Raw genomic sequence first — 16,225 nt, forward strand, 5'->3', positions numbered from 1 at the left:
ACCGCGTTCCACCCCACGTGGCGACGTCACCGCGTTCCGCCTCAACGGTGTGACGTCTCTCCGCGTACACTTAACGTAGTGACGTCACTGCGTTCCGCCTCAACGGAGTGACGCCACCGCGTTCCAACTTAACGGAGTGACGTCTCTCCGCGCGCACTTAACGTAGTGATGTCACCGCGTTCCACCTCACGTGGCGACGTCACCGCGTTCTACCTCACGTGGCGACGTCACCGCGTTCCGCCTCAACGGAGTGACGTCTCTCCGCGCGAACTTAACGTAGCGACGTCACCGCGTTCTACCTCACGTGGCGACGTCACCGCGTTCCACCTCACGTGGTGACGTCACCTCGTTCCACCTCACGTGGCGACGTCACCGCGTTCCGCCTCACGTAGTGACGTCTCTCCGCGCGCACTTAACGTAGTGACGTCACCGCGTCCCACCTCACGTGTCGACGTCACCGCGTTCCGCCTCACGTAGTGACGTCTCTCCGCGCGCACTTAACGTAGTGACGTCACCGCGTTCCACCTCACGTGTCGACGTCACCGCGTTCCGCCTCACGTAGTGACGTCTCTCCGCGCGCACTTAACGTAGTGTGACGTCACCGCGTTCCACCTCACGTGGGGACGTCATCGCGCGCACTTAACGTAGGGTGACGTCACCGCGTTCCACCGCACATAGGAACGTCACCGCGTTCAACTCCGCGTGGCGACGTCACCGCGTTCCACCTCACGTGGCGACGTCACCGCGTTCCGCCTCAATGGAGTGACGTCTCTCCGCGCGCACTTAACGTAGTGACGTCACCGCGTTCCACCTCACGTGGCGACGTCACTGCGTTCCGCCTCAACGGAGTGACGTCACCGCGTTCCAACTTAACGGAGTGACGTCTCTCCTCGCGCACTTAACGTAGGGACGTCACCGCGTTCTGCCTCACGTAGTGACGTCACTGCGTTCCACCTCACGTAGTGAGTGACGTCACCGCGTTCCGCCTCAACGTAGTGACGTCACCGCGTTCCACCTCACGTGGCGACGTCACCGCGTTCCGCCTCAACGGAGTGACGTCTCTCCGCGTACACTTAACGTAGTGACGTCACTGCGTTCCGCCTCAACGGAGTGACGCCACCGCGTTCCAACTTAACGGAGTGACGTCTCTCCGCGCGCACTTAACGTAGTGACGTCACCGCGTTCCACCTCACGTAGTGAGTGACGTCACCGCGTTCCGCCTCAACGGAGTGACGTCACCGCGTTCCAACTTAACGGAGTGACGTCTCTCCGCGCGCACTTAACGTAGTGACGTCACCGCGTTCCGCCTCAACGGAGTGACGTCACCGCGTTCCAACTTAACGGAGTGACGTCTCTCCGCGCGCACTTAACGTAGTGACGTCACCGCGTTACACCTCACGTGGCGACGTCACCGCGTTCCGCCTCAACGTAGTGACGTCACCGCGTTCCGCCTCACGTGGCGACGTCACCGCGTTCCACCTCACGTAGTGAGTGACGTCACCGCGTCCCGCCTCAACGGAGTGACGTCACCGCGTTCCAAATTAACGGAGTGACGTCTATCCGCGCGCACTTAACGTAGTGACGTCACCGCGTTCCACCTCACGTGGCGACGTCACCGCGTTCCGCCTCAACGGAGTGACGTCTCTCCGCGCGCACTTAACGTAGTGACGTCACCGCGTTCCACCTCACGTGGCGACGTCACCGCGTTCCGCCTCAACGGAGTGACGTCTCTCCGCGCGCACTTAACGTAGTGACGTCACCGCGTTCCGCCTCAACGGAGTGACGTCTCTCTGCGCGCACTTAACGTAGTGACGTCACCGCGTTCCACCCCACGTGGCGACGTCACCGCGTTCCGCCTCAACGGAGTGACGTCTCTCCGCGCGCACTTAACGTAGTGACGTCACCGCGTTCCGCTCACGTGGCGACGTCACCGCGTTCCACCCCACGTAGAGAGTGACGTCACCGCGTCCCGCCTCAACGGAGGGACGTCACCGCGTTCCAACTTAACGGAGTGACGTCTCTCGCGCGCACTTAACGTAGTGACGTCACAGCGTTACACCTCACGTGGCGACGTCACCGCGTTCCGCCTCAACGTAGTGACGTCACCGCGTTCCACCCCACGTGGCGACGTCACCGCGTTCCGCCTCAACGGAGTGACGTCTCTCCGCGTACACTTAACGTAGTGACGTCACTGCGTTCCGCCTCAACGGAGTGACGCCACCGCGTTCCAACTTAACGGAGTGACGTCTCTCCGCGCGCACTTAACGTAGTGACGTCACCGCGTTCCGCCTCAACGGAGTGACGTCACCGCGTTCCAACTTAACGGAGTGACGTCTCTCCGCGCGCACTTAACGTAGTGACGTCACCGCGTTCCGCTCACGTGGCGACGTCACCGCGTTCCACCCCACGTAGTGAGTGACGTCACTGCGTCCCGCCTCAACGGAGGGACGTCACCGCGTTCCAACTTAACGGAGTGACGTCTCTCCGCGCGCACTTAACGTAGTGACGTCACCGCGTTACACCTCACGTAGTGACGTCACCGCGTTCCACCTCACGTGGTGACGCCACCGCGTTCCGCCTCAACGGAGTGACGTCACCGCGTTCCACCTCACGTGGCGACGTCCCCGCGTTCCGCCTCTACAGAGTGACGTCTCTCCGCGCCACATAACGTAGTGTGACGTCACCGCGTTCCACCTCACGTAGTGACGTCTCTCCGCGCGCACTTAACGTAGGGTGACGTCACCGCATTCAACTCCGCGTGGCGACGTCACCGCGTTCCGCCTCACGTGGCAACGTCACCGCGTTCCACCTCAGCGGAGTGGCGTCACCGCGTTCCACCCCACGTGGCGACGTCACCGCGTTCCACCTTAACGGAGTGACGTCTCTCCGCGCGCACTTAACGTAGTGATGTTACCGCGTTCCACCTCTCGTAGTGAGTGACGTCACCGCGTTCCCCCTCAACGGAGTGACGTCTCTCCGCGCGCACTTAACGTAGTGTGACGTCACCGCGTTCCGCCTCACGTAGTGACGTCTCTCCGCGCGCACTTAACGTAGTGTGACGTCACCGCGTTTCACCTCACGTGGCGACGTCATTGCGCGCACTTAACGTAGGGTGACGTCACCGCGTTCCACCTCACGTAGTGACATCACCACGTTACACCCCACGTGGCGACGTCACCGCGTTCCGCATCAACGGAGTGACGTCTCTCCTCGCGCACTTAACGTGGTGACGTCACCGCGTTCCACCTCACGTGTCGACGTCACCGCGTTCCGCCTCACGTAGTGACGTCTCTCCGCGCGCACTTAACGTAGTGTGACGTCACCGCGTTCCACCTCACGTGGCGACGTCATCGCGCGCACTTAACGTAGGGTGACGTCACCGCGTTCCACCGCACATAGGAACGTCACCGCGTTCAACTCCGCGTGGCGACGTCACCGCGTTCCGCCTCACGTTGCGACGTCACCACGTCCCACCTGACGTCCACCTCGCGTGGTGACGTCACCGCGTTCCGCCTCAACGGAGTGACGTCTCTCCGCGCGCACTTAACGTAGTGACGTCACCGCGTTCCACCTCTCGTGGCGACGTCACTGCGTTCCGCCTCAACGGAGTGACGTCACCGCGTTCCAACTTAACGGAGTGACGTCTCTCCTCGCGCACTTAACCTAGGGACGTCACCGCGTTCTGCCTCACGTAGTGACGTCACTGCGTTCCACCTCACGTAGTGAGTGACGTCACCGCGTTCGCCTCAACGTAGTGACGTCACCGCGTTCCACCTCACGTGGCGACGTCACCGCGTTCCGCCTCAACGGAGTGACGTCACCGCGTTCCAACTTAACGGAGTGACGTCTCTCCGCGCGCACTTAACGTAGTGACGTCACCGCGTTCCGCCTCACGTGGCGACGTCACCGCGTTCCACCTCACGTAGTGAGTGACGTCACCGCGTCCCGCCTCAACGTAGTGACGTCACCGCGTTCCGCCTCAACGGAGTGACGTCACCGCGTTCCAACTTAACGGAGTGACGTCTCTCCGCGCGCACTTAACGTAGTGACGTCACCGCGTTCCACCTCACGTGGCGACGTCACCGCGTTCCGCCTCAACGTAGTGACGTCACCGCGTTCCGCCTCACGTGGCGACGTCACCGCGTTCCACCTCACGTAGTGAGTGACGTCACCGCGTCCCGCCTCAACGGAGTGACGTCACCGCGTTCCAACTTAACGGAGTGACGTCTCTCCGCGCGCACTTAACGTAGAGACGTCACCGCGTCCCACCTCACGTGTCGACGTCACCGCGTTCCGCCTCACGTAGTGACGTCTCTCCGCGCGCACTTAACGTAGTGACGTCACCGCGTTCCACCTCACGTGGCGACGTCACCGCGTTCCGCCTCAACGGAGTGACGTCTCTCCGCGCGCACTTAACGTAGTGACGTCACCGCGTTCCGCCTCAACGGAGTAACGTCTCTCTGCGCGCACTTAACGTAGTGACGTCACCGCGTTCCACCCCACGTGGCGACGTCACCGCGTTCCGCCTCAACGGAGTGACGTCACCGCGTTCCAACTTAACGGAGTGACGTCTCTCCGCGCGCACTTAACGTAGTGACGTCACCGCGTTAAACCTCACGTGGCGACGTCAACGCGTTCCGCCTCAACCTAGTGACGTCACCGCGTTCCACCCCACGTGGCGACGTCACCGCGTTCCGCCTCAACGGAGTGACGTCTCTCCGCGCGCACTTAACGTAGTGACGTCACCGCGTTACACCTCACGTGGCGACGTCACCGCGTTCCGCCTCAACGTAGTGACGTCACCGCGTTCCACCCCACGTGGCGACGTCACCGCGTTCCGCCTCAACGGAGTGACGTCTCTCCGCGTACACTTAACGTAGTGACGTCACTGCGTTCCGCCTCAACGGAGTGACGCCACCGCGTTCCAACTTAACGGAGTGACGTCTCTCCGCGCGCACTTAACGTAGTGACGTCACCGCGTTCCACCTCACGTGGCCACGTCACCGCGTTCTACCTCACGTGGCGACGTCACCGCGTTCCGCCTCAACGGAGTGACGTCTCTCCGCGCGCACTTAACGTAGTGACGTCACCGCGTTCCACCTCACGTGGCGACGTCACCGCGTTCTACCTCACGTGGCGACGTCACCGCCTTCCGCCTCAACGGAGTGACGTCTCTCCGCGCGAACTTAACGTGGCGACGTCACCGCGTTCTACCTCACGTGGCGACGTCACCGCGTTCCACCTCACGTGGTGACGTCACCTCGTTCCACCTCACGTGGCGACGTCACCGCGTTCCGCCTCACGTAGTGACGTCTCTCCGTGCGCACTTAACGTAGTGACGTCACCGCGTCCCACCTCACGTGTCGACGTCACCGCGTTCCGCCTCACGTAGTGACGTCTCTCCGCGCGCACTTAACGTAGTGACGTCACCGCGTTCTACCTCACGTGGCGACGTCACCGCGTTCCGCCTCAACGGAGTGACGTCTCTCTGCGCGCACTTAACGTAGTGACGTCACCGCGTTCCACCCCACGTGGCGACGTCACCGCGTTCAGCCTCAACGGAGTGACGTCTCTCCGCGCGCACTTAACGTAGTGACGTCACCGCGTTACACCTCACGTGGTGACGTCACCGCGTTCCGCCTCAACGTAGTGACGTCACCGCGTTCCACCCCACGTGGCGACGTCACCGCGTTCCGCCTCAACGGTGTGACGTCTCTCCGCGTACACTTAACGTAGTGACGTCACTGCGTTCCGCCTCAACGGAGTGACGCCACCGCGTTCCAACTTAACGGAGTGACGTCTCTCCGCGCGCACTTAACGTAGTGATGTCACCGCGTTCCACCTCACGTGGCGACGTCACCGCGTTCTACCTCACGTGGCGACGTCACCGCGTTCCGCCTCAACGGAGTGACGTCTCTCCGCGCGAACTTAACGTAGCGACGTCACCGCGTTCTACCTCACGTGGCGACGTCACCGCGTTCCACCTCACGTGGTGACGTCACCTCGTTCCACCTCACGTGGCGACGTCACCGCGTTCCGCCTCACGTAGTGACGTCTCTCCGCGCGCACTTAACGTAGTGACGTCACCGCGTCCCACCTCACGTGTCGACGTCACCGCGTTCCGCCTCACGTAGTGACGTCTCTCCGCGCGCACTTAACGTAGTGACGTCACCGCGTTCCACCTCACGTGTCGACGTCACCGCGTTCCGCCTCACGTAGTGACGTCTCTCCGCGCGCACTTAACGTAGTGTGACGTCACCGCGTTCCACCTCACGTGGGGACGTCATCGCGCGCACTTAACGTAGGGTGACGTCACCGCGTTCCACCGCACATAGGAACGTCACCGCGTTCAACTCCGCGTGGCGACGTCACCGCGTTCCACCTCACGTGGCGACGTCACCGCGTTCCGCCTCAATGGAGTGACGTCTCTCCGCGCGCACTTAACGTAGTGACGTCACCGCGTTCCACCTCACGTGGCGACGTCACTGCGTTCCGCCTCAACGGAGTGACGTCACCGCGTTCCAACTTAACGGAGTGACGTCTCTCCTCGCGCACTTAACGTAGGGACGTCACCGCGTTCTGCCTCACGTAGTGACGTCACTGCGTTCCACCTCACGTAGTGAGTGACGTCACCGCGTTCCGCCTCAACGTAGTGACGTCACCGCGTTCCACCTCACGTGGCGACGTCACCGCGTTCCGCCTCAACGGAGTGACGTCTCTCCGCGTACACTTAACGTAGTGACGTCACTGCGTTCCGCCTCAACGGAGTGACGCCACCGCGTTCCAACTTAACGGAGTGACGTCTCTCCGCGCGCACTTAACGTAGTGACGTCACCGCGTTCCGCCTCACGTGGGGACGTCACCGCGTTCCACCTCACGTAGTGAGTGACGTCACCGCGTTCCGCCTCAACGGAGTGACGTCACCGCGTTCCAACTTAACGGAGTGACGTCTCTCCGCGCGCACTTAACGTAGTGACGTCACCGCGTTCCGCCTCAACGGAGTGACGTCACCGCGTTCCAACTTAACGGAGTGACGTCTCTCCGCGCGCACTTAACGTAGTGACGTCACCGCGTTACACCTCACGTGGCGACGTCACCGCGTTCCGCCTCAACGTAGTGACGTCACCGCGTTCCGCCTCACGTGGCGACGTCACCGCGTTCCACCTCACGTAGTGAGTGACGTCACCGCGTCCCGCCTCAACGGAGTGACGTCACCGCGTTCCAAATTAACGGAGTGACGTCTATCCGCGCGCACTTAACGTAGTGACGTCACCGCGTTCCACCCCACGTGGCGACGTCACCGCGTTCCGCCTCAACGGAGTGACGTCTCTCCGCGCGCACTTAACGTAGTGACGACGTCACCGCGTTCCGCCTCAACGGAGTGACGTCTCTCCGCGCGCACTTAACGTAGTGACGTCACCGCGTTCCACCTCACGTGGTGACGTCACCGCGTTCCGCCTCAACGGAGTGACGTCTCTCCGCGCGCACTTAACGTAGTGACGTCACCGCGTTCCACCTCACGTGGCGACGTCACCGCGTTCCGCCTCAACGGAGTGACGTCTCTCCGCGCGCACTTAACGTAGTGACGTCACCGCGTTCCGCCTCAACGGAGTGACGTCTCTCTGCGCGCACTTAACGTAGTGACGTCACCGCGTTCCACCCCACGTGGCGACGTCACCGCGTTCCGCCTCAACGGAGTGACGTCTCTCCGCGCGCACTTAACGTAGTGACGTCACCGCGTTCCGCTCACGTGGCGACGTCACCGCGTTCCACCCCACGTAGAGAGTGACGTCACCGCGTCCCGCCTCAACGGAGGGACGTCACCGCGTTCCAACTTAACGGAGTGACGTCTCTCGCGCGCACTTAACGTAGTGACGTCACAGCGTTACACCTCACGTGGCGACGTCACCGCGTTCCGCCTCAACGTAGTGACGTCACCGCGTTCCACCCCACGTGGCGACGTCACCGCGTTCCGCCTCAACGGAGTGACGTCTCTCCGCGTACACTTAACGTAGTGACGTCACTGCGTTCCGCCTCAACGGAGTGACGCCACCGCGTTCCAACTTAACGGAGTGACGTCTCTCCGCGCGCACTTAACGTAGTGACGTCACCGCGTTCCGCCTCAACGGAGTGACGTCACCGCGTTCCAACTTAACGGAGTGACGTCTCTCCGCGCGCACTTAACGTAGTGACGTCACCGCGTTCCGCTCACGTGGCGACGTCACCGCGTTCCACCCCACGTAGTGAGTGACGTCACTGCGTCCCGCCTCAACGGAGGGACGTCACCGCGTTCCAACTTAACGGAGTGACGTCTCTCCGCGCGCACTTAACGTAGTGACGTCACCGCGTTACACCTCACGTGGCGACGTCACCGCGTTCCGCCTCAACGTAGTGACGTCACCGCGTTCCACCCCACGTGGCGACGTCACCGCGTTCCGCCTCAACGGAGTGACGTCTCTCCGCGTACACTTAACGTAGTGACGTCACTGCGTTCCGCCTCAACGGAGTGACGCCACCGCGTTCCAACTTAACGGAGTGACGTCTCTCCGCGCGCACTTAACGTAGTGACGTCACCGCGTTCCGCCTCAACGGAGTGACGTCACCGCGTTCCAACTTAACGGAGTGACGTCTCTCCGCGCGCACTTAACGTAGTGACGTCACCGCGTTACACCTCACGTGGCGACGTCACCGCGTTCTACCTCACGTGGCGACGTCACCGCGTTCCGCCTCAACGGAGTGACGTCTCTCCGCGCGCACTTAACGTAGTGACGTCACCGCGTTCCACCTCACGTGGCGACGTCACCGCGTTCCGCCTCAACGGAGTGACGTCTCTCCGCGCGAACTTAACGTGGCGACGTCACCGCGTTCTACCTCACGTGGCGACGTCACCGCGTTCCACCTCACGTGGTGACGTCACCTCGTTCCACCTCACGTGGCGACGTCTCTCCGCGCGAACTTAACGTGGCGACGTCACCGCGTTCTACCTCACGTGACGACGTCTCTCCGCGCGCACTTAACGTAGTGACGTCACCGCGTTCCTCACGTGGTGACGTCACCGCGTTCCGCCTCACGTGGTAACGTCACCGCGTTCTACCTCACGTGGCGACGTCACCGCGTTCCGCCTCAACGGAGTGACGTCTCTCCGCGCGAACTTAACGTAGTGACGTCACCGCGTTCCACCTTACGTGGCGACGTCACCGCGTTCTACCTCACGTGGCGACGTCACCGCGTTCCGCCTCAACGGAGTGGACGTCTCTCTCCCCGCGCACTTAACGTAGTGACGTCACCGCGTTCCACCTCACGTGGCGACGTCACCGCGTTGCGCCTCAACGGAGTGACGTCTCTCCGCGCGCACTTAACGTAGTGACGTCACCGCGTTCCACCTCACGTGGCGACGTCACCGCGTTCCGCCTCAACGGAGTGACGTCTCTCCGCGCGCACTTAACGTAGTGACGTCACCGCGTTACACCTCACGTGGCGACGTCACCGCGTTCAGCCTCAACGTAGTGACGTCACCGCGTTCCACCCCACGTGGCGACGTCACCGCGTTCCGCCTCAACGGAGTGACGTCTCTCCGCGCGAACTTAACGTAGTGACGTCACCGCGTTCCACCTTACGTGGCGACGTCACCGCGTTCTACCTCACGTGGCGACGTCACCGCGTTCCGCCTCAACGGAGTGGACGTCTCTCTCCGCGCGCACTTAACGTAGTGACGTCACCGCGTTCCACCTCACGTGGCGACGTCACCGCGTTCCGCCTCAACGGAGTGACGTCTCTCCGCGCGCACTTAACGTAGTGACGTCACCGCGTTACACCTCACGTGGCGACGTCACCGCGTTCAGCCTCAACGTAGTGACGTCACCGCGTTCCACCCCACGTGGCGACGTCACCGCGTTCCGCCTCAACAGAGTGACGTCTCTCCGCGCGCACTTAACGTAGTGACGTCACCGCGTTCCGCCTCACGTGGCGACGTCACCGCGTTCCACCTCACGTAGTGAGTGACGTCACCGCGTCCCGCCTCAACGGAGTGACGTCACCGCGTTCCAACTTAACGGAGTGACGTCTCTCCGCGCGCACTTAACGTAGTGACGTCACCGCGTTCCACCTCACGTGGCGACGTCACCGCGTTCCTCCTCAACGGAGTGACGTCCTCCGCGCGAACTTAACGTAGTGACGTCACCGCGTTCCGCCTCACGTAGTGACGTCACCGCGTTCCGCCTCACGTGGCGACGTCTCTCCGCGAGCACTTAACGTAGTGACGTCACCGCGTTCCACCTCACGTGACGACGTCTCTCCGCGCGCACTTAACGTAGTGACGTCACCGCGTTCCTCACGTGGTGACGTCACCGCGTTCCGCCTCACGTGGCGACGTCACCGCGTTCTACCTCACGTGGCGACGTCACCGCGTTCCGCCTCAACGGAGTGACGTCTCTCCGCGCGAACTTAACGTAGTGACGTCACCGCGTTCCACCTTACGTGGCGACGTCACCGCGTTCCACCTTACGTGGCGACGTCACCGCGTTCTACCTCACGTGACGACGTCACCGCGTTCCGCCTCAACGGAGTGGACGTCTCTCTCCGCGCGCACTTAACGTAGTGACGTCACCGCTTCACGTGGTGACGTCACCGCGTTCCGCCTCACGTGGCGACGTCACCGCGTTCCAGCTCAACCCAAGCGCTCAACCGCGATGGCGTCTCAGACCACCTCCATCACCACCAACACCACCTCGTCGTCGTCCACCTCTTCGCCTCCACCTCCTCACCCCGCCGCCTCGCCCACCTCCTCCACCTCCTCCAGCTCACCCTCTCCGCCGCGCTCGTCTCGACGCGAGACCTCCACCGCAGCCGCCAACGCCTCCACCACCTTGTTGTCCACCACCACCTCGTTGTCCACCACCACCACCTCGTCGTCGTCTTCGTCTTCGTCGTCTCTCTCCGTGGCCTCCGAGTCGCTGTCGCGCCGCCTCGAGTCGCTGAGCGCGAGCGCCGAGTCGGTCCAGGCCGCGTCCGCCTGGATCGTGGCCCAGCGGGAGCCGCGCTGCGAAGTCGCCGCGCGGAACGCCGCCAGCACCTGGCTGAGGAGCCTGCGGCAAGGTGGTGAGGGGTGGTGAGGGGGGTGAGGGTGGTGGTGAGGGGTGGTGAGGGTGGTGAGGGGGTGGTGAGGGTGGTGGGGGGGTGAGGGGGGTGGTGAGGGGGTGAGGGGGGTGGGGGGGGGTGGTGGTGAGGGGGTGAGGGGGGTGGGGGGGGTGGTGGTGGTGGTGAGGGGGTGAGGGGGGTGGGGGGGGTGGTGAGGGGGGGGGGTGAGGGGTGGTGAGGGGGGTGGTGAGGGGTGGTGGTGAGTGTGGTGAGGTGGGGTGGGAGTGAGGGGGGTGGTGGTGGTGAGTGGTGGTGAGTGTGAGGTGAGTGTGAGGGTGGTGGTGGCGAGTGGTGGTGAGTGTGAGGGTGGTGGTGAGTGTGAGGTGAGTGTGACGGTGGTGAGGGTGGTGGTGGTGAGTGTGAGGGTGGTGGTGAGTGGTGAGGGTGGTGGTGAGTGGTGAGGGTGGTGGTGAGTGGTGAGGGTGGTGGTGAGTGGTGAGGGTGGTGGTGAGTGGTGAGGGTGGTGGTGAGTGGTGAGGGTGGTGGTGAGTGGTGAGGGTGGTGGTGAGTGGTGAGGGTGGTGGTGAGTGGTGAGGGTGGTGGTGAGTGTGAGGGTGGTGGTGAGTGGTGAGGGTGGTGGTGAGTGGTGAGGGTGGTGGTGAGTGGTGAGGGTGGTGGTGAGTGGTGAGGGTGGTGGTGAGTGGTGAGGGTGGTGGTGAGTGTGAGGGTGGTGGTGAGTGGTGAGGGTGGTGGTGAGTGTGAGGGTGGTGGTGAGTGGTGAGGGTGGTGGTGAGTGGTGAGGGTGGTGGTGAGTGGTGAGGGTGGTGGTGAGTGGTGAGGGTTGGTGGTGAGTGTGAGGGTGGTGGTGTGTGTGAGGGTGGTGGTGAGTGTGAGGGTGGTGGTGAGTGTGAGGGTGGTGGTGAGTGGTGAGGGTGGTGGTGAGTGGTGAGGGTGGTGGGTGAGTGGTGAGGGTGGTGGTAGTGGTGATAGTAGTAGTGGTGGTGGTTGTGGTGATAGTAGTGGTGATAGTATGTGGTGGTGGCGGTGGTAGTGGTGGTGATGGTGGTGGTAACAGTAGTGATAGTAGTGATAGTGGTGGTGGTAGTGGTGGTGGTAGTGGTGGTGAGAGTGGTAGTGGTGATAGCAGTGGTGGTGATTAACAGTGGTGATAGTAGTGGTGGTGGTGATAGTAGTGATAGTGGTGGTGGTAGTTGTGGTGCTAGTGGTGGTGGTAACAGTAGTGATAGTAGTGATAGTGGTGGTGGTAGTAGTTGTGGTGGTAGTAGTGGTGGTAGTTGTGATAGTAGTTGTGGTGGCAGTGGTGGTGGTGGTAGTTGTGTTGGTAGTGGCGTGGGTTGTTGTGGTAACAGTAGTGATAGTAGTGGTGGTAGTAGTGGTGGTGGTGGTAACCGTAGTGATAGTAGTTATAGTAGTGGTGATAGTAGTGGTGATAGTAGTGGTGGTAGTGATAGTAGTTGTGGTGGTGGTAGTGGTAGTGATAGTAGTAGTTGTGGTGGTGATAGTGGTGGTGGTAGTTGTGGTGGTAGTGGTGGTGGTAGTTGTGATAGTAGTAGTTGTGGTGGTAGTTGTGGTGGTAGTGGCGTGGTTAGTTGTGGTAACAGTAGTGATAGTAGTGGTGGTGGTAGTAGTGGTGGTGGTGGTAACCGTAGTGATAGTAGTGCTAGTGGTGGTGGTGGTTGTGGTGGTAGTTGTAGTGGTAACAGTAGTGATAGTAGTGCTAGTGGTGGTAGTTGTGGTTGTAGTGGTGGTGGTGGTGGTAGTGGTGGTGGTAGTTGTGGTGGTATTTGTAGTGGTAACAGTAGTAGGGAGTGATAGTAGTGAATAGGGTGGTGGTAGTTGTGGTGGTAGTGGTGGTGGTAGTTGTGATAGTAGTAGTTGTGGTAGTGGTGGTGGTAGTTGTGGTGGTAGTGGCGTGGGTAGTTGTGGTAACAGTAGTGATAGTAGTGGTGGTAGTAGTGGTGGTGGTGGTAACCGTAGTGATAGTAGTTATAGTAGTGGTGATAGTAGTGGTGATAGTAGTGGTGGTAGTGATAGTAGTTGTGGTGGTGGTAGTGGTAGTGATAGTAGTAGTTGTGGTGGTGATAGTGGTGGTGGTAGTTGTGGTGGTAGTTGTGATAGTAGTAGTTGTGGTGGTAGTTGTGGTGGTAGTGGCGTGGTTAGTTGTGGTAACAGTAGTGATAGTAGTGGTGGTGGTAGTAGTGGTGGTGGTGGTAACCGTAGTGATAGTAGTGCTAGTGGTGGTGGTGGTTGTGGTGGTAGTTGTAGTGGTAACAGTAGTGATAGTAGTGCTAGTGGTGGTAGTTGTGGTTGTAGTGGTGGTGGTGGTGGTAGTGGTGGTGGTAGTTGTGGTGGTATTTGTAGTGGTAACAGTAGTGATAGTAGTGATAGTGGTGGTGGTAGTTGTGGTGGTAGTGGTGGTGGTAGTTGTGATAGTAGTAGTTGTGGTAGTGGTGGTGGTAGTTGTGGTGGTAGTGGCGTGGGTAGTTGTGGTAACAGTAGTGATAGTAGTGGTGGTAGTAGTGGTGGTGGTGGTAACCGTAGTGATAGTAGTTATAGTAGTGGTGATAGTAGTGGTGATAGTAGTGGTGGTAGTGATAGTAGTTGTGGTGGTGGTAGTGGTAGTGATAGTAGTAGTTGTGGTGGTGATAGTGGTGGTGGTAGTTGTGGTGGTAGTGGTGGTGGTAGTTGTGATAGTAGTAGTTGTGGTGGTAGTTGTGGTGGTAGTGGCGTGGTTAGTTGTGGTAACAGTAGTGATAGTAGTGGTGGTGGTAGTAGTGGTGGTGGTGGTAACCGTAGTGATAGTAGTGCTAGTGGTGGTGGTGGTTGTGGTGGTAGTTGTAGTGGTAACAGTAGTGATAGTAGTGCTAGTGGTGGTAGTTGTGGTTGTAGTGGTGGTGGTGGTGGTAGTGGTGGTGGTAGTTGTGGTGGTATTTGTAGTGGTAACAGTAGTGATAGTAGTGATAGTGGTGGTGGTAGTTGTGGTGGTAGTGGTGGTGGTAGTTGTGATAGTAGTAGTTGTGGTAGTGGTGGTAGTTGTGGTGGTAGTGGCGTGGGTAGTTGTGGTAACAGTAGTGATAGTAGTGGTGGTAGTAGTGGTGGTGGTGGTAACCGTAGTGATAGTAGTTATAGTAGTGGTGATAGTAGTGGTGATAGTAGTGGTGGTAGTGATAGTAGTTGTGGTGGTGGTAGTGGTAGTGATAGTAGTAGTTGTGGTGGTGATAGTGGTGGTGGTAGTTGTGGTGGTAGTGGTGGTGGTAGTTGTGATAGTAGTAGTTGTGGTGGTAGTTGTGGTGGTAGTGGCGTGGTTAGTTGTGGTAACAGTAGTGATAGTAGTGGTGGTGGTAGTAGTGGTGGTGGTGGTAACCGTAGTGATAGTAGTGCTAGTGGTGGTGGTGGTTGTGGTGGTAGTTGTAGTGGTAACAGTAGTGATAGTAGTGCTAGTGGTGGTAGTTGTGGTTGTAGTGGTGGTGGTGGTGGTAGTGGTGGTGGTAGTTGTGGTGGTATTTGTAGTGGTAACAGTAGTGATAGTAGTGATAGTGGTGGTGGTAGTTGTGGTGGTAGTGGTGGTGGTAGTTGTGATAGTAGTAGTTGTGGTAGTGGTGGTGGTAGTTGTGGTGGTAGTGGCGTGGGTAGTTGTGGTAACAGTAGTGATAGTAGTGGTGGTAGTAGTGGTGGTGGTGGTAACCGTAGTGATAGTAGTTATAGTAGTGGTGATAGTAGTGGTGATAGTAGTGGTGGTAGTGATAGTAGTTGTGGTGGTGGTAGTGGTAGTGATAGTAGTAGTTGTGGTGGTGATAGTGGTGGTGGTAGTTGTGGTGGTAGTGGTGGTGGTAGTTGTGATAGTAGTAGTTGTGGTGGTAGTTGTGGTGGTAGTGGCGTGGTTAGTTGTGGTAACAGTAGTGATAGTAGTGGTGGTGGTAGTAGTGGTGGTGGTGGTAACCGTAGTGATAGTAGTGCTAGTGGTGGTGGTGGTTGTGGTGGTAGTTGTAGTGGTAACAGTAGTGATAGTAGTGCTAGTGGTGGTAGTTGTGGTTGTAGTGGTGGTGGTGGTGGTAGTGGTGGTGGTAGTTGTGGTGGTATTTGTAGTGGTAACAGTAGTGATTGTAGTGATAGTGGTGGTGGTAGTTGTGGTGGTAGTGGTGGTGGTAGTTGTGATAGTAGTAGTTGTGGTAGTGGTGGTAGTTGTGGTGGTAGTGGCGTGGGTAGTTGTGGTAACAGTAGTGATAGTAGTGGTGGTGGTAGTGGTGGTGGTGGTAACCGTAGTGATAGTAGTGCTAGTGGTGGTGGTAGTTGTGGTGGTAGTTGTAGTGGTAACAGTAGTGATAGTAGTGATAGTGGTGGTGATAGTGGTGGTGGTAGCGGTGGTAGTGGTGGTAGTAGTGGTGGTGGTGGTAACAATAGTGATAGTAGTGATAGTGGTGGTGGTAGTTGTGGTGGTAGTGGTAACAGTAGTGATAGTAGTGATAGCGGTGGTGGTAGTTGTGGTGGTAGTGGTGGTTGTGATAGTAGTAGTTGTGGTAGTAGTGGTGGTGTTGGTAACCGTAGTGATAGTAGTGCTAGTTGTGGTGGTAGTTGTAGTGGTAACAGTAGTGATAATAGTGCTAGTGGTGGTGGTAGTTGTAGTGGTAACAGTAGTGATAGTAGTGATAGTGGTGGTGGTTGTTGTGGTGGTAGTGGTGGTAGTTGTAGTGGTAACAGTAGTGATAGTGGTGGTGGTAGTTGTGGTTGTAGTGGTGGTGGTGGTAGTTGTAGTGGTAACAGTAGTGATAGTAGTGATAGTGGTGGTAGTGGTGGTGGTAGTTGTAGTGGTAACAGTAGTGATAGTGGTGATAGTGGTGGTGGTAGTTGTGGTGGTAGTTGTAGTGGTAACAGTAGTGATAGTGGTGATAGTGGTGGTGGTGGTAGTTGTGGTGGTAGTTGTAGTGGGAACAGTAGTGATAGTGGTGGTGTTTGTGGTTGTAGTGGTGGTGGTAGTAGTGGTGGTGGTGATAGTAGTAGTTGTGGTGGTGGTAGTGATAGTAGTAGTTGTGGTGGTGATAGTGGTGGTGGTAGTTGTGGTGGTAGTGGTGGTGGTAGTTGTGGTGGTAGTGGTGGTGGTGGTAGTTGTAGTGGTAACAGTAGTGGGTGA

General features: G+C 58.9%; 1 protein-coding gene across 2 annotated transcripts in view; it reads left to right on the forward strand.

The window, feature by feature from the left end:
* The first annotated feature begins 10,130 nt into the window (after positions 1–10,130).
* LOC142923275 (uncharacterized) overlaps positions 10,131–16,225 on the forward strand; it is a 33,934-nt gene continuing 27,839 nt past the window's right edge. Inside the window, exon 1 of one of the 2 annotated variants that reach the window (XM_076064319.1) lies at positions 10,131–11,097. In XM_076064319.1, coding sequence (XP_075920434.1) covers positions 10,689–11,097 — 409 coding nt within the window. In that variant the 5' untranslated portion in view covers positions 10,131–10,688. The remainder of the gene's footprint in view (positions 11,098–16,225) is intronic. The other variant, XM_076064320.1, reaches the window with a different exon arrangement.

This window comes from Petromyzon marinus, unplaced genomic scaffold, assembly GCF_048934315.1.
Source record: "Petromyzon marinus isolate PM22_M1 ecotype Great Lakes invasive population unplaced genomic scaffold, UKy_Petmar_22M1.pri1.0 PM_Scaffold_38, whole genome shotgun sequence".
Lineage (NCBI taxonomy): Eukaryota > Metazoa > Chordata > Hyperoartia > Petromyzontiformes > Petromyzontidae > Petromyzon > Petromyzon marinus.